Source organism: Rattus norvegicus, chromosome 14, assembly GCF_021556685.1.
Source record: "Rattus norvegicus strain SHRSP/BbbUtx chromosome 14, alternate assembly SHRSP_T2T, whole genome shotgun sequence".
Taxonomy (NCBI): domain Eukaryota; kingdom Metazoa; phylum Chordata; class Mammalia; order Rodentia; family Muridae; genus Rattus; species Rattus norvegicus.
The window spans coordinates 80748196-80770660 of record NC_141547.1 but is presented as its reverse complement, the minus strand read 5'-3'; the positions used below and the strand labels follow the sequence as shown (position 1 = coordinate 80770660).

Here is a 22465-nt window from a genome sequence, read left to right as displayed (position 1 = left end):
ACTACATTTGTCAACTCACAAAAAGTTTTGCCATGAAATACATAGTTGTAGTAGGCCCACTTAACTTACAAAAAATTAAAGTCAGCTGGGCATGGTAGCTCATAACTTTAATCTCAGTATTTGGAAGGGACAAGAGCTCAATCTCTGTGAATTCAAGGACAGCCTATGTTGAAAATCCCTGTCTCAAAAGGAGGCGGGCAAGAAATTAAAGTAAAATACAGAGGTGAACTATGCAATGTATACATGTAGCTTAATAGATTATGAGATGAGATGACAAACAGCCTATGGCCAGCACAGGTTTATTTAATGTCTTTTTTTTTATTGTTCTTGTTAACATAAATTATTTTGGAGGCCAATCTATCTGATCTGCATAGGGAGTTAGGGAGTTTCAGGGCAGTCAGGACTTTCATGGTAAGACCCATTACAAAAATGTACAGTAACTGGGGGTCAGACGGTGTCACTGGGTAAGAGGTCTTGCTGCATAAGCATAAGGACCTGAGATGAGACCTTTGGACCTACATAAAACTAAGCCATAGCTGTATGTACTTAGAACCTTCATTATTGGGATGGTGACAAGTAAATTAGGGTCTGCCAGCCAGTTAATGTGACTGAATTGTTGAAGTTCAGGTTCAGTGAGAGGTCTTATCTCAAGCCACAGAGATTAGAGTGATAGAACAAGACAGTAGGTCTCCTCCTCTGCCCACCTCATGTAGTAAATGGCTTTCTTTGCACACACAAACAAGTAAGTAAACAGTCGCTGAAAGGTCTTTAGCGACTGTTAGAAAGAAATTTAGTTTCTTTTTGAGAAATTTAGTTTCTTTTTGTTAGCTTTCTAACACACTGCTAAACAACGCAGATAGGAATTTATAAGGAGGCATCCCATTTTAGAAAATGTAGTCCGTCGCAGAAGTACTTGGCAGAGGAAGGGTGTTCACCTTGTGGTAACTGCCAAGCAGAAGAAGGATCCAGGAATTTAAAGTGCATCGGGTTCCCACCAGTTCCTGAGGTCAGAGCTCCCCCTCCCGCTGTATGCCCAAAGCCCTGCCTCTAAATGCAGTTTTGGGAATTAAGCCTTCAACACAGGAACCTGTGGGAGACATTTCAGAGCCAAACCATCGTAGTTAAAGACAAAACATAAGAAAACACTTGTTTTATTGGCCGCTTTATTGGGATATTTTTACATATTATATCAGTGCATTTACTTAAAATTACAATTCAGTGCCATTTGACTTGATTTAAATTTTTTTTGATAAATATATACAGTTTACCATTGTAAGTTATGGTTCAGTAACATTAATTATATTCACAGTATTTATAATTAACTGTAATTACAAAATATTTTCATTTTTTCAAACACAAGTTTTCTTTCCCCCTTGTCCTTTCAGAGTCTTTTCTCTGAGCTGAGCTGCTGCCTTAACCCATTTTCCTGGCAAGTTACCAATTAAAGAATCAGGCCATTGTCCTTAATATAAGAAATGCGTATATAGCTCCATATGTTACAGCCTTAGTATGTTTAGGATTCCTGTAGAGGTGCTGTGAGGATGTTCTGGTCACCTCATCCCATTACCAAGGCAGTCTTTATGGTCCCTGTCAGTTCCACTGTCCTTGGTTCAGGTGGTCAGTGTGTGTAACTTGAAGCAGGTAGAAATGGAGGAAGAAAGGCAGGATGGAAGTTCACGGTGTCTTAGTTACCTTTCTGTTACTGTGAAAAAACCCTATAACTAAGGCAACTTAGAGAGGGAAGGGTTTATTTGGGCTTATAGTTCCAGAGACAGGAGTCCATCTTGGTGGGAAAGCATGGCAGTGGGAAAAGGAAGCTGAGAGCTCATGCCTCAACCATGCTCACAAATTGGACATGGAATGAGGCTTCTAATCTCAGAGCCAATGACATAATTCCTCCATCAAGCTATCCTTCTTAAACTTCCCCCAAACACCACCACCACCAGATTCGAAACGAAGTGTTCAGATACCCCTGATTATGGGGGACAGTTCTCATTCAAACCATGACACATGGGTATTGGGGTTTTTTTTTTTTTTTTTTTTTTTTTTTTTTCCCGGAGCTGGGGACCGAACCCAGGGCCTTGCGCTTCCTAGGTAAGCGCTCTACCACTGAGCTAAATCCCCAACCCCGGTATTGGGGTTTATATTGAAGAATAGAATCAGTTCAGTAAAAGACAGGGCTGGCAGCAGTATGAATCAGCAGAAAACTTTCTTTCAGGGCTGCAACATACAACTTGGGAGCTGGGGTGATATCAGGCGTTGGTACAGAGCTTAGGTGGACACCTGTGCCAGGTAGCTTTGCATTCAGTAGATTGTCTAGGAATTCCTGTTTGTACAGTGTTCACAAATGATCTACCCTGACAAAGTGAAAGGAAAGGACTTTGGCAACTATTTCTGTCCAGAATTACCTGTGAAATTTTTTTGATTAAAAATTATTTTATTATTTCGTTTCATTATTAAATCACTAGGTTGTTACAGATAGAATCATGAAGTGGTAAACTGTAAGCAACTTTGTGTTTCTTACACCTACTTTTCCTGTGTTTATGCCCAACATTTTTAAACATGCTTTGGTCATACTTTTAATTAACTAATTAATTTTATATGAGTCCACTGTCGCTGTCTTCAGACACACGGCAAAAGAGCACTGAATCTCATTACAGATATTTGTGAGCCACTATGTGGTTGCTGGGAATTGAACTCAGGACTTCTGGAGCAGTCAGTGCTCTTTAGCTGTTGAGTCATCTCTCCAGCCCCCTGAATGTATTTCCACTTCAAAACACACACACACACACACACACACACACACACACACACACACACACACACACACACACACACACACACACACACGGTCAGCACCATATGTTGTAGCCTTAGTATTTTCAGGATTCCCATTAATTTCTTTCAGCAGGTGCTGTTAATATATTTGACCATCTCCTTTATAAGTGGTTCTTTTCAGAGTGTATATAATCTTTAAGACTTGCTGTGGTATGTTTTGTGACAGGAGGTGATAAAGTTAGACAATAGCAACAGGCAGCCAAGATTCTTCTGTCTGGCCAGGAACTTCTGGGCTCTTCTTTTGTGATAGGCCTTCTCCCTCCTAGGCTAGGAACCACTACACATGACACCTGCAATGAAGACATGTACAGCACCTTGCTGCAGAGGTACCAGCGCTCTGAGGAAGAGTTGCGTAAAGTTGCTGAGGAGTGGCTGGAGTGTCAGAAGAGGATCGATGCCTATGTGGATGAGCAGGTAAATGCTGCCCTTGAGGCATAGCCTGTACTCTGGGGCCTCTGTGTTAAGTTGCTAGCTGTAGTCTGAGTTGTAGAGCCCCCGCAAAGGCTTTTGGTATGCTCTGGTGAAAATTAGACAATAGCACAGACCTCTGATCTGACTATTATTGTGTGGTAGCAACAATTAGGTCCTCAATAAGGTCATACCCATCCACTGTCTATGTATCTTCATAAGAGGACCTTGGGACGTGACCAGGGCTTTTAGATCCAGCAGCCATTTATAATCATGGTGTTATTCAGAGCCCATTCTCCCTTCATCCAGAACTGTCCCATAGAGGACAGACAGACAGCTCATAAGGGCAGCGGATAGCAGGATAAGTGGGATACACCTTCTGGAGATGGACCTGAAATGGGTATACTAAATGGCCACTGTATACCAGGGGACACCAGACATTTTGTTAAGATGGTTATTCATTCAGCCCTTTTTCTTTTCTAGAGCTTCTGATGAAGCCAAGCAAGAACAGCTTTAGGTTTTAAAGGTTCTGTTTTAAAGAAACCGATATGAAGACTAATAGAGGAGAAATGGCAGCCCAGTGTTGTGTGTGCAAGACAGTTTGTAAACAGAAGTGTTCGGGGTTGAGATACAAGCTGGTCTCATGTGAACCCCAGGATCATTATGCCATTTAGATACTGGTTGAGTCCTTTATTTTTCCTCCCTGCTGCTGAGTTGTTGGGAAGAGGATTTCTTGTTCAGAACTTGTGAAAGCTCTCCCTGTTAATGACTTTGGCCATCATGGTGTCACTAGACTAGTTCCACTTTTTTGTCAGCATATTGCGTTCACTGCTATTTATCTTATGAGATTGTCAGAGAGCTAGAGGCCCCTAGAGACTTATGATTCTGTTGTAATGTGACCTTGGCCTCTGCATAGTTACTACTTGTGCAGTACCCTCCCTGCTGGGAACCACTTGTTGCTCTATATTATCTTTCTCGTGGGCGTGGCCCTAAATTATCTTTTTGTTTGGCCTTATAGACAGATGTACTCTCCAGCTGAGCCAGCTGAGCGAGGAGCTTGGCTCTTCTTGAGCTGAACAGTAGATTGCAGTTTGGGAGACTGACACTCTAACTGGTTAGTTAGCTGCAAGGTCTACCTATGGATTGGGAGGGGAGGAGTGTGAGAATGGCCAGGCTGACAAGTGTGGTATGAGTGAGCCCTCACTTACAGCTCTCCCCCTACAGCCTCAAGAGTCAGTTCCTGATCCTGCAGCTAGCTAGCAGCTCAGTTGTGCAGAGGTAGCCACAGAAAAGGAGCCAATAGCTATCTTCCCTCTGAGCCCCGTGTGTTTAACAGTCTGCTTTCTGAACCGTGCTGTTTTTGCAGCAAACAGATCTGGGTCCTGGAGTGGGAGGGGCCAGAATAGAAGCTAATTTCTGTCTGGGATCTGTCTCCCAGGATTCTGTAGAGGTCCTTGGCAGTTGACTCCAGGGTCAACTTTTTACTGTGACAATGAGAGAGTCACATAAATGATATTTAAGTTTACATGAACTTTTCTACATTTTTACAGACTCATAAAGTTTTGCGTTTTTTATATGTAGTTTTGAAAAAGCAGACTGTAATGCACTGTGAACAGTGTGAACTCTGCAGAGAACGTTCATGGCATCTGAACATGACTGTTTATTGAGGGCACCAAAGTCAGAAGTAGTTAGGATCTGGGTCATTAGTAGTATGAAACAGTGAAGCAAAAAGATACTCCCCAGTTGCCCATCACTGTAAGAGAATACAGCAGTGTGTCACTTGTCACAGGTCTCCTCCACACTCTAGCTAGCTGTAAACCTGTGATCCTTTCCCTCTGCCTCCTGAGTGCCCTGTGGCTTGAGTAACCAACTGAAAGGGCGGTGGCTGCAGTCTATGATTCTCTTGACTTTGCTGTGTTTTTGTGGCGGCATAGCACACAGCTGGAGGTCATGATGGAGGAAGTCCTTAGTTAGTGCTCCAGAGAGAAAGGGTTTGGAGGTCTAATGTGCATTTCTTGGTTATGCCCCAGTGACCTAAGTTCTTCTGGAAGCCACCTCTTGTAAGGTCCCTTTACTTTCCAGTGTTACTTTGTTGAGGAACAAGTCTTCAGCATATGGACCTCGTGTAGACAGTCAAGAACTTGTAAAAACATTCCCTGTTAATGATTGTAGGTAGCTGGAGGATGTCTCAGTAGTTAACAGCATTGGCTGCTTTTTCAGAGGACCCAGGTTCAATTCCCATTATCCACATTGACAACTTATAGCCATTTATAACTCCAGTTTCAGGCAGTCCAACACACTCTCTGATGTTTGTGGGCACCAAGCATGCATGTGGTACACAGACATACATGCTGGCAAAACACTCATACATATAAAACAATACATTTTAAAAAGAGAGGACTATACCTGGCTAACTCTTGTCATCACGGTGAATGATACATAGAAAGGGGATGTGGAGCCAGAGGTATACAAAGCACCACTGAATTGATAGCAAAATTAGAAGAGCTTGCTTCTGTGCCCATCCAAGTCAGCTAAGGTTCCCAACTACAGAGGGGCTCTAAACTTAAAAGACCCCTGAGCATACAGTGTGTCACAGGAAAGTTCTGCTGTAGCCATGTGTGCTAATGCTAAGACCACATAGGATGACTCCCGTTACCTATAAAGGGTTACCACGTATACTAATCTGGGTTTGCCTTTCACAGTCTACTGGACAGTGGTAGAAGGAATCCAGTGTGTTGTAGGCACTCTGTACTTCAGACAAGCATGGGCAACACCCAGAACTTTCTTTAGAGGGCATAGTAAAGTTGCTTGCAACAGTGCCCATAAAACATAAAACAGCAGCTGGTGTCTGCTTTGAGCCTCACATTCTAGTTAGCTGTCTCAGTTCTGACTGAGAAGCTGCTGCAGATCCTGCTTTTGGGATTTTCGAGAAAGGGGTATGTGAATGCCTTAATTCTTAGAATGGGGAAATGTGCCAAAGAGGGTTAGCAGACATTTGAGGTTGGTTCCTTCATTTGTCTCTCTCAGGTTCTTCTCAGATTGCATTGTTTTATACTTCATTTTTTTACCTTTAATTTATTTTATGTTTTTGTTATTGTTGACATCACATATAGATGAAGGGCTAGTTTCTCAGGACTAGGAAGGTCTTACACATGGGTGAATCAAACCAGCTCCAGGAGTCCCCAACCAGGCTTGTGACCTGTCAAGTACAGGAGAGCAAGCATTTACTTTCTTCTGCACAGAATGTACCCTGATCTCTGAGGTCAGGAGCTCCTGAGGTTTTCCTTGTGAGGACAGGACTTATGATAATATTCTTAAGTGTCAGGCAGGAGACTGAAATGTGGTCGCACATTGTTTTGTATACAGTTCATTGTTTTGTATTGCACTCCTTTTTTGATTTTATCATTTAAAAGAATCTCCCTTGGGAATGTTCTGTGTAGTTGTTACTAAGTTTTTTTTTGTTTCTATGTATTTTTTTTTTTTTTTTTTTGGGGTTCTTTTTTTTCGGAGCTGGGGACCGAACCCAGGGCCTTGCGCTTCCTAGGTAAGCGCTCTACCACTGAGCTAAATCCCCAGCCCCTCTATGTATGTTTTAATGTCTCCTTTCTAGATGACAATGAAAACCAAACAGCGCATGTTGACAGAAGACTGGGAGATTTTTAAGCAAAGGAGATTAATTGAAGAGCAGGTAAGATTGACAGGAGAGACGTGTAAGTGACTGTCCAGAGCAAGTATCATCTTAGTATAAAGGTGGGCTCAATGCTCAATGTTACAGGACACCAATGAAGACCATTGGCATCTCCTGCCAGTGTGAAAGTCATCAGACATAGTGAGTTTAACTTTCACAGAAACTGATTGCATATACCTGTTTCTTAGTCTTCCATATACTTGTTTGAAAAGAATAATCTTGATAGGAATTTTGAGAACTGGTACAAGGATCCATATTCCCTGAACTTCTTGTCGGTGCCAGTTAGCCAATTGCATCAGATTGCAGTTGAGCTCCCTCTCAACAATGGGATGAGACAGAGGCTACTTTGCCTGAGTGTGCAAATAGGCCCAGCCAGTTGGGCCTTTCCCCTTTGAAATCTGGATGCCTACTTGTCAGTTGAGTTTGGGTGTTACTTCTATGCAGCTCTCAGGTCCAGTCTTCTCCAGTGGAGAAGTGTCTGACGAGTACTGAACACTCAGAGCAGGCTGAGTAAACTTGGTGTCTACAGCAGACCTACCTCTGGTTGTCTGCAGAATTGTGCGTGGTATGTGTCTGGTAGAGACCAGAACATCAAGAGGACTCCTGATGTTTTGCCCATTTGGCTAACCCTGCCTGCAGATTCCAGGGTCTTGTTTTTAATTTTGTCCATCTGCAAAAAGTGGGCCTCTTGGTTTGTAAATGGTTACTGTTATAGTTAAAATGGGAGAAGTATCTTGCAAATTTAAGCCATTGTTTGATAAATTTCCTCTAGTTAACTAATAAGAAAGTGGTTACTGGCGAGAACAACTTCACAGATACCAGGAGGCACATGTTGTCATCTCGGTTGAGCATGCCTGACTGCCCCAACTGCAACTACAGGCGAAGGTGAGCTGGGCTGTCTGGGTGCTACTGGCCTTCACCCTGCACTAATAAAAGCAAAGGTTTGAACCCAACCTTCAGAGTTGGCTTTCTTGGTAACTGTCCTTAATTCTTGATCAGATGTGCTTGTGATGACTGCAGCCTCTCACACATCCTCACTTGTGGTATCATGGACACCCCCGTCACTGATGACATCCACATTCACCAGCTACCACTCCAAGTGGATTCTGCTCCCGACTATCTGTCTGAGATGCGCCCACCTAGTGTGTCATCAGCAAGCTCAGGGTCAGGTTCCAGCTCTCCCATCACAATTCAGCAACATCCCAGACTCATCCTCACAGACAATGGCTCTGCACCAACTTTGTAAGTTGTGACTTTATAATAGTTTCAAAAATTTATCCAATAATGAGAAATAATGAGGAATCAGTCTACAGAAATACAATCACCATTACAGCACTTTTTATAAAAAAGAAAAAAAAGACTTTTCAGTGTGTTAAGCACCTGTTAAAACATGAAATTCGTAAGCCCAAACTGATGCTGCTTTCTTAACCTGAGAAAAGAAACCAGTGACTTTCTAATTGCCAGTTGGTATGCAGGGAAGTGTCTTGGCAGCTCTGGCTCATCTTCTCATTCTGTCTGAGGTGGCCAGTGGCTGCTCATCCGCTTCATTGTCAGCCCAGTGTTCATGCTCGTTCCATGTCTTGCTAAGAACTCAGAAGATCACTTTAGCAAGCAATTGAGTTTGTGTTTTCTGTATTCCCACATTTTGTAAAGAAGTGCATTTCATATTAGCAAAGTGGCTGAAAACTCATTTCTGACCCTGTTGCTTGCACAGGCTTCATACGCTAATTTGCACATGGATGTATAGCGCTGCTGCTGCTATTGCTGCTGCTTCTTCCTCTTCCTCCTCCTCTTCCTCCTCCTCTTCCTCACCCCCCCCCCCCCCCCCGTTTGTTTTTTTCAAGACAGGGTTTTTTAAAAGTAATCCTGGCTGTCCTGGAACTCATTCTAGACCAGACTAGCCTCAACCTAGAGATCCACCTGCCTCTGCCTTCTGAGTGCATATTCCGCCACACTGGGCTGTGTGTGTGGTTTCTTTTTTCCCTCCCTCCCATCCCCGTCTCTTTCCATCCCATGTGTTGTCCCCAGCCCTTCCAGTCTCCCCTGTATGTAGTTTCTTAAGTGAAGTCAGTTGAAAATGCAGCCATCACTAGCCCTGCAGAGGTATTTATGTGGAGAGATTGCTGACTGTATCTGGCTGCACTTGATCTTCAGATTTCTTCCAACTGACGGAGATGCTCATCACACATTTCATTTGGTTTTGTCATGGTGCTACTTATGTTTTCCTCTTTGAAAGTTTTTCCTTATCTTTCAGGTCTCAATTTTTATGGTACTGGGAATAGAATTCAGGGATTCATACAAGCTCAATGACTACCACTGAGTCTTTTCCTCAACTCCAAATCCAAAAATAATTCTAAAGGCCTGGGTTTAGGTCAATGCTTGACTCTTCACTGATCAAAGTTCTGTTGCGTGTGCTCTCAGGCTATAGGCATTTTGAGGATTTTTTTTTTTTTTCTCTAGCTGTTATACAGCTTCTGACTGAGGCATATAGAAGTTTACCAGGCAGATGAATCCATTGAAAATTGAAGTAAATGCAAATGTATCAGACTATCCCACTTACTGTCATAACTGCTGACATCAATTGAGGGCTCTGATGGGTGATAGTAGTGGAGCATGGGCTATAGGAGTCTTCTGCCTGGGTGGAACTGCTCACCACTGGTCTGGGCAGCTCATGTCCCTTAATACTCTAGGCCCCAACAACTTGTGATAAGTGTCTTCCAAGAAATCAACCTCTGTGACTTGAAAAGCCATGTGACCCTTAGTGTGCATTGTCGTTCATGGTGCTGTTTTCTAAACAGATGAAATGGCAGCATCATTTTAGTCATTGCAGTGCAGTCTGGGTCTTCCTGGGGTAGAGAAGCCTTCAGCTGCCATGTGTGCCAGGTATGAATTGGTCACTTCATTTCAAAATCAGTTCCCCATTGGTAACACTATGGTAGTGATAACACTGAAGAATGCTGTGTTGGCCAAGACACACACTCCCTTGCTGGTGGGTGCTTTTTTCTTCTATTGGTGAGCTCTAGGTTTCGGTATAGTGCATCAAGACTCAGGAGGCAGAGGCAGGTGGATTTCTGTGAACTCAATGCCTGGTCTATATAGTGAGTTCCAGGACAACCAGAGCTATGTAGAAAGACCCCTCACAAAACAAAACAAAAAGGAGAATACAATGAGCTTGGTAATGCTAGGCCTTTTCTTAGGAGTCAGACCTAAGGGAATTTTTACCTAGGATTTTTATGTTCTGGAGATCATCATATGCCGGGATAGAAGAGAGATTGGTGCAAGTTTTAGCTAATACTGGGTTGGACATGTCAGTTCTCTCATGTATTAGGAGGTCACATTTTAAAGTGGCCTCCACAGGCTAAATCCAGAAGTTTCGGCTTAAGTTTTGGTTTTCATTTTTTAGTGAACATGTCATTTTTTCCTTACATTGATGAAGTGGATTGTTATAACTGACTTGAGTGGAACAAGCATAATTACTGTGTTGTTACTTAGTAACACTTGGAGTTTGGTCAGCTGGATATTTTCTGACAATTTGATGTCTGTAAAATAAAACACTGAAGACCTGAAGTTGCTCGCTGTACCTTAACATTTTAATAAAAATTATATTTTCTTGGGGATGGCATTTTTACTTTAGGACTTTTCAGACCAAATGAAAGTGTAATACTGATTCGTCTTAAGTTTTTTGTGGTTTTCTCAGAATTTCTATGTGGGACATTCTTTCCCATCCTCCATGTCACAGATGTTACTCATCCAGGCTTTTCTTTGTGTTCAGGTGACTAAGAGGTGTTAAGTAGTGTGAGTGACACTGAACACTCTTCGTGAGCAGACCCATGACCTTAGAGGAGATGTCGTGCTCAGTGGGGGGTGCTCCTCACTGTCCTCCCCAATCGAAGGGCCTCATGGTGACCGTCTCTGCTTGCCTCAGTTGTAGTGATGATGAAGATGTCGCACCATTGTCAGCTAAGTTTGCTGACATTTATCCGTTGACCAACTATGATGATACCAATGTGGTGGCCAACATGAATGGAATCCACAGCGAACTGAATGGTGGTGGGGAAAACATGGCCCTGAAAGATGAGGTATGAGTGTGGCTTTTTTACGAGGAGGTGTGGGTGTCAGTAAAGAAGTGGTTGTTGGTGTCTACCCTTTATTCACATCACTGTTTTGAAAACTGAAGCTATAAAATGCCACCTCTTAAGTCCCCTCAGGTAAGCAGCACCAGCCGTAGTTCTTCAGAAGCTGATGATGAAGAAGCTGATGCTGAGAGTAGTGGTGAGCCCCCAGGAGCTCCCAAACAAGAGGAGGCCATAGGGAATGGTAACCCCAGGACAGAGGAGAGTAAAGTGAACACTCCACCTCCATCCTACCCAGCTCAGCAGGTAGGATCTTCTGTTTCTTTCCCCAAAGGTCTCTTTCTTGGTATAAATTTTCTATAAGTATACTGAAGCAGATTACTGTTTTAATAAAATGAAAACTCGTATTTTAATCTTTTTTTTTCCTGAGATCTGTAATTGTCATTAGTTTTATAGCAACCTGTGTTTACTGAAATAAATGTTTTTGTTTCCTTCCTTCATTTCCGTCCTTCTGTCCTTCCCTCCCTACCTCCCTCTTTCCCTTTTTCCTTCCTCCCTTTCTTTTTCTGAAATTTGTTCTGTAGAAGTATACGACAGGTTTCAACATTTGTGTTGGAGACAGTTTTTACTCTTGTTTGGCCTTGAACCCATGATCTTCCTACCTAAACTTCTCAAGTGCTGGGGTCACAGGTTTATATTCCACATATCCAGCTTCAGAATTTCATTTGTTCAGTAGACAATATTTAAATGAAAGGGAGAGCAAATGAAGGTCAGGTGCTTCATTAATTATCATAATTGGTAATTAAGTACGTGATTAAAATAATAAATGTGATACCAAAAGGGATAAATTGGGAAATCTTAACACCATCTACTCACCTACGTGTGTCTCATCATCTGCGCAGCTTGAGCTCCTAGGCCCAGTAGATGAGCAGGTTCATCATGTGCCCATGCAGACACACTAAGACTGTCCTTGTCTTAGAGAAATGGCTGCCTTGCTTTTTTACTTAACAGATGTCTCTCAAGCATGTGCTTCTAGATTCTCTTCATTTTTGTAACTTTAATTTTTAAAAGTTATTTTTAAAAGCATTTTTGTGTGGGCATGTGCACATGAGTACAGGTCACCAGGGAGGGCAGTAAGATCTGATCCTGTGGAGCTGGCGTTAGAGGCACATGTGAGTCACTGGAGATGGCCATTAGGAACTAGAATCATGTCCTCTGTGACAGTGGTATATGCTTTTAACTGCTCAGTTACCTCTGGAGGTTGGGGGATTGTTTGTTTTTTTAAATAAGTTTGCTTTTTTTGGTATTATTATTATTATTATTATTATTATTATTATTATTATTATTATGTTTGTTTTAGGTTTTATTTGTTTACAACAAGGTATGTGTAGCTAAGACTGGCCTTAAAGTCCTGATCCTATTGCCTTTACCGCCCAAATGCTGGAATTATAGATATGTAGTACACTCCTGGCTCTAAATAATTTAGAATCTTGACTGAGAATCTTAGACTAAGTTTGAGAAGTTCTTTAACTTTATTCATTGAAGTATAAGGGTTTGCATTTTGGGCCTCACTCTTTGTTGGCAAGTTCCCTGCCACTGAGCTGTAGCTGCATTCAGTCTTGTCCTTCCTATTCCTCTAAGGCTTCAGATTTTTAGGTAAGTACATTGGTCCTAACTGATGTTCTCTTCTCCTCCTATGGAGCTGCTGATTTTTTGTTTGTTTGTTTTTTTTAACTCTGTTAGCCAGCACTTGAATTGTTTGTTTCTTTTGACCATTTCAAGCTATTCAGTGAGTTGCCTTATATGTCTGACATTCTGTTCATAAGCAAATGTGATCATAGCATTGATCTGGCAAAGAGTACTAGGTCAGAATGATCACCCAGGGCCCTCAAAAGAGTCACAGCGTAGTTTTGAAGTTTTGCTGATATTAATAATGATAAAGCCTTTTGGTTGCCTTTTATGTACTTAAGGACTGTTTGCTTTCTGTCTTGTTACTGTATTTCAATAGTTCTTTATATACTGGATGCAAGTCCTAGTTTGTACTATTTTCTCATGTCCGTGAAGTATCTTACTGTATTGAATTGTCTGCCACCACTGAACACTGGAGTATGAGCCCTAGTCCTTACAATTGCTAATATTTATATTATATTTATATTATATTTTACCACAGCCTCTTATGGTATCTTTTGTAAAGCATAGGTTTTTGTTTTAATGCATTTATTTATTTATTTATTTATTTATTTATTTATTTATTTATTTATTTTTAAATATTTATTTTTCATGTATGTGAGTACACTGTAGCTGTCTTCAGACACACCAGAAGAGGGCATCAGATCCCATTACAGATGGTTGTGAGCCACCATGTGGTTGCTGGGATTTGAACTCAGGACCTCTGGAAGAGCAGTCAGTGCTCTTAACCACTGACCCATCTCTTCAGCCCGCATTTATTTATTAATGTATTAAATAAAACAATTTTCTTTTAGTTTCATAACTTTACCTCTGATGTTATGATCCATTTGGCTCAGTATTTTTTATGGTGTAAGGTTAGACTCAAAACCATTTTATTTGAAAGGTCACATTTTTCCGTGTTGAAAAATCAGGCTTACGTCTGTCTATTGGTCTTTTTCTTTTTATTAATCCTTCCATTTGTTTATATCTCAAAAGAGTAGTTTCTATACCTTACTGAAGTTCACAGATTCTTTCTGTCATCTTCAGTCTCTGTTAGAATTTATGTACTTTTTCCTTTCTCTTTATATTAAATTTTTTTAACATTTTCTTTAATTCTCTGAACAAACTGTAAGAACTGCTTAGACATCTTTGTGTACTAATCTGACAGGTGAGCCAAGAACCACTGTCCACTGACTGTAGTTTTTTACACCCTCACCCCCACAGAATGGTTTAGATCAATGAACAACTTCGAATTCTGACTTTGTCCTTAGGGTTGCTAGTTTGTTTGTTTTTTCGGGGGATCTGGTTTTTGTTCTCTTTGATCATTACTTTATTGCTCTTAGATGCTGTATCCATATCATTCTCAGTGTATGGCTTCTGCTCTCTCTGTTCATATTTTTTTCAGTTTTATGTTTTGTTTGCTCCTTTTTATTTTTAGCCTGGCTACTTGCTTTATTGGTTCACTTATTATTCTGAAGATTCCTGTGTCCCAACACAGCTGTGTGTAGATTGGGAAACATTTTTTTGCTCAGCTTATACTCCAGTGAACTTTGGCTTCTTTCTTTGTGCTATGAGGTCCTGCCTCTGTGTACACCGTGTCCTCCCAGTCAACCGCTGAGCTGTGGAGCTGGAGGAGCACTGCACACTTGCCTCATTACCAGAGTCTTCTTAATGTGTTTCTGTTCCATTCCCCTCACTGTCCATTCCCACTGAGTCTGCTTAATGAAAAAAAGAAGTAAAAGGGAAGGACATGGCTGTTCTAGGTGGTGGAGGAGGAAGTTTATTGTAGATGTATGGGAGGGCATAACCAGAGGCCATCTGGGAAATCCAGGTGGACATGGCTGAGCTGGGCCATGAGTAGAGAAGGCAGATGGAAGAGTCAGGAAGTAAAGGGCAGCTGAGCTGGCTGGGAGCCAACGTGGCTGGAGTATACAGGGAAGGGCGGTCTGGGGAGGAGCAGCCCAGCCCCTGTTAAATAGGCTCCTCAGCCATTGAACACTGAGCAGGGCTTCTCTACTCTATGCCTCTGCATTCTGCTTCCTGCACGAGAGCTAGGACAAGGAAAGGCCTTGGCAGGAAGTCTAGATTCTTCCTGTTCTTCTCTGAAGTTCTGCCTATCTTAAAGACTTTCTAGTATTTCTTTGGCTGAGTTCTAGATCCTGAAGCATTACCTTTGTCATCTGTGTTCAGTTTCACATTTGTTTTGCTAAGAGGTATCACTGGTCTTTTCATTCTGACCAGCTAGCATCCTGTATACATTTCATGGTGGAGGTTTTATTGCAGCTGCTGATTGAACGACCCCAGCAGACACCAGCCACTCAGTGATCTTGTTTTCCTTGGTCCCGTTTTCCCCATAGCTTCATCCTTCTATTATCTTTGTGGGGCCTTTTATTGCTGTTCACTTGAGTCCCTAATCAGGGTCTGCTGCCTCTGCAAATACCCATATGGAAAAGTGAGGCCTAGCTCTCCCCTCTGCATACCTTCCTCATTACCAGCTCTGCATGCATACCTTCTCCAGTGAGGGCTCTGGTCATCTCAAGCCTGTATCTTTGTGTTTGTTCTGTATTATCTGACTGACTGCAGCTTAATTTATGCCATTCTTTGTTCTACATTTTACAAGTACTTCTTTTTCTGTCCTTTTAGGCAGAACAAACACCAAACACTTGTGAATGCCACGTTTGTAAACAAGAAGCTTCTGGGCTACCAGCATCAGCAATGACTGCTGGAGCCCTGCCTCCTGGCCATCAGTTCCTGAGCCCAGAAAAACCAACACATCCTGCGCTTCACCTGTACCCCCACATCCACGGACATGTGCCCTTGCATACTGTTCCACACTTGCCACGACCGCTCATCCATCCCACCTTGTATCCAGCACCCCCCTTCACACACAGTAAGGTAAGCCAGGGCAGGAAGGGCCTGGAAGGTTCCTCATGACTGAATTCTGACAAGAGCAGTTACTTTAGCAGACAGGGGTGGGTATGCTGACCCATGTGCAGAGCAGTATCTGCTCCTGATTGGATGGGCTGCAGCCATGTGCTTTGGCTGTAGTCTGGCAAATTCTTGTAATGTTGAACCTTTACAGTGTGTAGGTAAACAATCAATCATGCCTTACTCAGTAGAACTGGAAGATTCTCAGGTGACACTGCTAACAGGTTGAACTCGTGACAGAAGTTTGTATTTCTACACATATCCTGACTCTTGCCTTAGCATGGCAGATAAATTATGTGCCAAGTAGCAGGAATCCTCGGTGTTTTCTGGGCATCCTTAGTTTGAAAACTAGGGCTTTGTCAAAATATGCAAGCCTGAAGAAAAGTGCAGTATACAATGCAAAGAAATCCTATTCTCTGCGGCCACGGCAGTATAGCTAGAGGGGAGAAAAGAGGGTCCTTATAAATCCAGCTTGCAAAGAGCCCACTTAGGAAAAGCATCCTAGAAAGTGGTCAGTTTTTGAGTTTCTCCTTAAAAGCAAAAACCAAAACCATGTATATACTTAACATTTTAGACATTCAAGATAAATTTAGAGAATTTGGCCTGAAATTCTTTGTAGACCAGGCTAACATACAGTGATCCTCCTGCCTCTGTCCCCACTACTAGGATTACTGGTGTGCACCGTCTTCAGCCACTTCACTCCAGGTGCCTTCGGCTGCTTTGCCTCTTGGTCTGCCTTGCACTTGCACCGTTGGCTCACCATAGTGCTGACTGAGGTCTTGTTATTTACAAGTTGGCACTAATTAGTCACAACTCTCCCTGTTTGTTTGTTTAACAGAGCAGTTCTCAAGTGGGACAGAGACCATGACATGAAAAGGGCCTGGTTTTCTGGGTTTACTCTATGATGTGATATGTGGTAAACAGGTTCCCTATGTGTTAATTGGGGAGGACACATGAGGTAAATTAGTACCACACTTAAATAAGGTTCACATTCAGTTTTACTCAGAAGCTCCCCAAACCTATGCTTGGGTTTTGTTAGACTTGGTATCAACCTGTATGAATATGTAACAGTGTCTTTATTAACAAAATGTTTTAGTCATAGCCAGGCTGTGTTTGTGCGTTTTATGACTTACACCTTTCTTTCCTCTGGGTGAGTGTATAAACTTTTGTCAACTTCTTATTTTTTTTTTCTAGATAGAGCTTTTTATCTAATTCTGAGAAAAGATTAAGGAATGTCTATTATATATTTTTTGCTTATTGAAACTATTGAAGAATTATTTTTAAAAAGTATCCCAAGAAAGTAGTCAAATTAATGTTCCCCAAGTCTACTGGGAATACCCTTATTAGCTGTTTACTGTTTGTTTTCTTTCTTTTTTTTTTTTTTGGAGCTGAGGACTGAACCCAGGGCCTTGCGCTTGCTAGGCAAGCGCTCTACCATTGAGCTAAATCCTCAACCCCTACTATTTGTTTTCTTTACTTTGACTTTTTCCCTCCTCCTTTTATTTTTATTTTATATATGGATATTTTGTCTGTGTGTGTGTGTGTGTGTGTGTGTGTGTGTGTGTGTATGTGTGTGTATGTGTGTGTATGTGTGTGTATGTGTGTGTATGTGTGTGTATGTGTGGCCATCGAGGCCAGAATCCGTTCTCAGACCTTGGAACTGGAGTTTATAAATGTTTGAGTCAGAATGTGGGTTTTAGGACTCAAACCTGAACCTCTGGAAGAGCAGTCAGTGCTCTTAACCACTGAGTCATGTCTCCAGCATAACTACCTTTTAAAAGATTTGTTTATTTTTATCTTATGTTTAGGAATATTTGTGTGTGCCTGATGTCCATGGTAGTTAGAAGAAGGTGTGCCATCTCTCTAGCCCCCAACCCTGGCCTTTTTTAAGGAAGTTAGAGGTCTCATATAAAAGGGTAAAAGAAGAAAAACCTTTTTAGTACCATTTTTATATCTGATACCCATTCCATTAGTTCTGTTAAACATAGGCCATAGGTAAAATGCAAAAGGTTCATGTGTAGGAAGGCAAATACAGAGCTCTAGCTACACATGGTGAAGGTCTTCTAGAAACTCGAAAATTTATTCTTTAAAGATTTATTATAAAATTATTATATATAATAAATACACTGTACACTGTAGCTGTCTTCAGACACATCAGAAGAGATCATCAGATCTCATTACAGATGGTTGTGAGCCACCATGTAGTTGCTGGCATTTGAACTCAGGACCTCTGGAAGAGCAGTCAGTGCTCTTAACCACTGAGCCATCTCTCCAGCCTGAAACCTAAAAATTTATAATTAAGCTGCATTTCAATAGCATTGCTTTTTGATATTATAACTATACACTGATCCATTTTTATTTTTTTTTTACCTTTTTTATTTTATGTGTGATTGTTTTGACTGCATACCTATCTGTGAATCACAAGTGTGCCTGTTGCCTGTAGAGGCCAGAAGAGGTAGTGTTGGATCCTCTGGAACTGGGGTTACAAGCAGCTGGGAGCTGCAGTGTTGGGGTGCTGGGACTCGTATCCAGGTTCTTTTTAAGAACAGCCAGCACTCATAATCACTGAGCCCTTTCTCCAGCCCCACACTGATCTATTTTAAATACATCTATTGAAGGCCTTTTTTATTGTGGAAAATAAAATGGTGTTAAGTAGGCTGTGGCTATATCTCAATGCTTTCTGGCATTCAGGACACCGATGCACAATGGAAGGGGAAGTATAGCGGTTGATAAACACTTCATGTATATTTGGTATAAATATACTGACGTCTTTAAACAAGCTTGTGTTTTCTCTTATGGGGCCTTATAGAATTGGTTTGTGTCATTTGAGTTAAGCAGATATACTTGAATGTTACGGATTTACTGTTTAAATGCACAGTATGCTACAGCCCCACAGAGTACTAGTAGAAGGATCCTCTAGAAACAGGACATGCTCACGCTGTTCTAGAACGGTATAAACTTGTCTCCAGTTTCCTTGGAGGTTTCTCGGGAAGTGTTAAAGTGTGGTGTCTCAGTATAGCCAAAAATCAAAGGGTAGGTGCCATGTGTAGAGGACAATTCCTCACACTGAGGTTTTTGGGCCACCCGATGCCTCTATCTTTTGCTGCTTTGTTTGGAGTGGTGAAGTCATAGTTGTTACTTGTAATATTGTCACGGTTTTAATTTTTGTTTTAATTTACACCCAGAACATTGTGGCTAAACATTTCATGCATTAAATGTTTTAGTATGAATACTATAAATATTTAATTTCTTTAAATTTAAGGAAATTAAGATTCTGTACCAATGATATATTTATTTGTTAAGATAGATATGAGTTATGTAAAAGTTTAAAGAGACAACAAGAAAAATACTGCAGTGAAATATCAAAGGAAAATAAGATTTAGGTGTCTTGCCTAGCTGTACCAGGTCCCAGTTCAATTGCCAGCACCACAAACACAATCTAGTAAAACAGCATTGCCGTATAGAGTGCTAGTCTATACACCTTCGAGACCTGTTTGCTACTCTTGAATTTATAAGACTGTTTATAGTCCAGAAGTGAATACTTGCTGGGTATGGTGGCCCACACATTTAATCCCAGCAGAGGCAGGGGGACCTCTGTGAGTTTGAGGCCAGCCTGTACTACATAGTGAGCTTTAGGAGAGAGGACTACAAGAGAGACCCCATGTCAAACTGAACGGTGAATATTCCCTATGAGCTAGAGAAGACTGGTTGTTGGGTAATCTGTAGAAGGCAGTGTACCCATTCGCTGGTGTTTGTTTCATCATCCTTGCCTGCTTGATTCATCCATTTTTAATAAAAGGGATTGGAGACTCCCAACTATGATAGAAAATTCATTTATTTCCTTTTGCAGTCTTCTCTTCTTTTGCTTCACATACTTGTATATTTCATTGTTAGGTTCATGTGTACCCTTGTTTTTATTTTTGTTTTTTTACTTGATCTGATATCTTTTTGGTCTGTTCTACTTTTGCATGTCAAGATTTGTTTCTACTTTTTGACTATTGGAACAAATATTTCTGAACATGGATGGATGAACAAGAATTTAAGACTCTGCTTTTGATTCTTCTGAGAATGTACTATAATAGTTGGACTGTGTGGTACCTATACTGCCATGCTCTTTTCCTCCTAAACTGTGCCACTTTGCAGCCTTACCTGTTGTCTACTGTGCAGAAGAATTCTTCCTCCACATTTCACCAACACCTATGCTAACCCCAGGTTTTTCCACCCACTCCCCAGTTCCCAAATAACGACTTGGAGGTCTATTTATGTACACTGCCTATGGCCTTAAATAAGAGCTTATTTCTAGACTAGCTTGTAACTCATATGTCCTGTTTGTTCTGTGTCTGCCACATGGCTAGCCACCTCCCCTCAGTTTCATACATGCAATTTCCTCAGAGTCCCAGGGAAATATCCCACCTCTGCCTGTCTCCCAGAGTTCCAGTCTCTTTATCAGAACTCCCACCTGCTATTTCCTGTCTTTTGCTAATAGGCCATCAACTTTTTAACATCAGCTTTTTAATGACAGATGATGCTTCTTCATAGTACACAAGAAATTATCCATACAGCCTGTTACTTTATTTACTTTAATAGTGACCATCTGACAGCTGTGAGGTCATGTGACACTGACTTAGGATCTTCCTGCTAAGCAGGATATGTGGGGTTACATGCCTTTTCCTTTCCTCCTCCTTTCTGTGCTACTGTCCTGCCTGTCTATTTTGACTGTCAGTGCCACAGGCTCATGACTGGGGCTTTGCCATGCATTTTATACAAGTGTACAGTTTTGTTTTCTTTCAAGATAGTTTTGATTATTGTCTTAGGCACTGTTCTATTGCTGGGAAGAGACCAAAGCAAGCATTTAACTGGTCAGAGGACCAGTTTCTTATCAGGCACGTTCTATAGCAGCACACACAGTGCTGGATTTAGCAATTTAGCAATTGCTGAGAGCTAAATCCTAACCCCAAGTCAGAGTCAGACACTGGTTTTGGCATAGGCTTTTAAAGACTCGAAGTCCACCCCTAGTGCCATACCTTCTTCAACAAGGCCACACCTATTCTCTTCAAATACTGCTACTACTCCTTGATGACTAAGCATCCAAATATATGAGCCTATGGGGGCCTATAGCCGGTCTTTGCTGTTGTGGGTTCTTCTTTTTCCTATCCTTTACCTCTCCCCTCCACTGCCCCACCCCATTTCATGGCCATCACTCGCTAGAGAAAGAAGGAAAAATTAGGGGAGGGGATCCCTAAATCTAATTTTTTTCCTTTTGTTTTTTCTTTGAGTATGACTACTAACAAGCTATAAGCAAATACCCTGAATGAGCAACAACTACCCATCCAGCCTCTCGGAGCTCGAGAGTTATACTCCCTCTGAGGAGTTCCCAGAATTCCAATTATCACACAGTTATAGAAACTATCTACAGCTGGCAAACCATGCCTCTGCTAGAGCATGAGACAGATCATAGTCAGCTGCTGCAGACAGTCTGAAGCAACCCCATAGCACCACAACTAGAATTAAATAGATAGCACTTTATTTTATTTCTGTGCTTTTTAAAGAAACCAAAATTCCAGAATTGTTACTACAGGGGCCATTCTTTTTTTTTTTTTAAACTTTGTATTTTTGTGAATTTGTATTGATTCTTTGTGAATTTCGTATCACACAACCCCAGACCAACTCATCTTCCCATCCTCTGAGGCGTTGCAACTCCCCAACCCCCAAGGGAAAATAATTCTCATTGTAGAAGCTATACTCTGTCACAATGAGTCCCACTGTATTAGCAAAAGGTGGGAAATAGCAGGTAGGAGTTCTGATAAAGAGACTGGAACTCTGGGAGACAGTCAGAGGTGGGATATTCCCCTCGGACTCTGAGGAAGTTGCATGTATGAAACTGAGGGGAGGTGGCTAGCCATGTGGCAGACACAGAGCAAACAGGACATATGAGTTACAAGCTAGTCTAGAAATAAGCTCTTATTTAAGGCCATAGGCAGTGTACATAAAAAGGCCTCCAAGTCGTTATTTGGGAACTGGGGAGTGGGTGGAAAAACCTGGTGTTACAACAGGACATCATTGTGGAAGCTGTAGCGACAGTGTATACCCTATTGTCCCCTTCTTTGCAGTGTTCATAGCAGTGAGTCACTGGTCTGGTTCCAAGCCTCTTGCTTCTGCTATCCTATCAATACTGGATCCTCTCTGGGATGCCTCTCAGATATCCTGTTGTTGCCCTATGCCGTGGAGATCCTGTAGCTTTGGATCTGTACAACTGGCCCCTTCACTCACTTAGGAGTTGATAGATGGAGTAGTTGTTAATCTGGGCATGCGGGTGGTGGTGGTAGCAGAGCTGATGAGCTTCCCAGTTCTCTCTCACTCACACTACCAGGGTGAGTTAGTTCTCCAGCACTATCCTGATTGGTTTATCCAATGCTGCAGTTGATGAGGGACAGAGCCGGCGCTCCTGCTCTCACACCCTTGGGACAGACTTACCTGTGCCCATGCTATCAGAGCCAGCTCTATTGTGCTGCCCAGGTAAGATGCAGGAACTAGTTCTCTAAGAGCTGATTCACCTGAAACTCCCCAACCAGGGTCAGCTCGACTGTGCTCCCCAGGCAAGCTGCAGGGCTGGGGGCCATTCTTACTCAGACTATCACAGTTATGGACTCTAATATTCTTTGTGAGTTTAAGATGATTCCTTTTCTACTTTGAAAAAAAAATCATTGATATTGTGACAGAAGACATGGCAATGTAACATGTTAGCAGTAATCTTTGATGGTCACAGTTTAACGTCTGTACTTATTTGTCCTCCCACTTCTTTGGTTAATTCATAAATATTCTATTCTTTTTGTGTTATTTTCTGATTGTATTAGTGCATAAA

General features: G+C 41.7%; 1 protein-coding gene across 3 annotated transcripts in view; it reads left to right on the top strand.

The window, feature by feature from the left end:
• The window catches only part of Fam193a (family with sequence similarity 193, member A), a 125742-nt gene that overhangs the window by 68599 nt on the left and 34678 nt on the right, over window positions 1-22465 (top strand). For all 3 annotated transcript variants that reach the window (XM_087583201.1, NM_001427458.1, XM_087583200.1), the window contains 7 exon segments: window positions 3105-3252; window positions 6857-6934; window positions 7707-7819; window positions 7934-8176; window positions 10860-11013; window positions 11134-11313; window positions 15319-15570. In XM_087583201.1, coding sequence (XP_087439327.1) covers window positions 3105-3252; window positions 6857-6934; window positions 7707-7819; window positions 7934-8176; window positions 10860-11013; window positions 11134-11313; window positions 15319-15570 — 1168 coding nt within the window.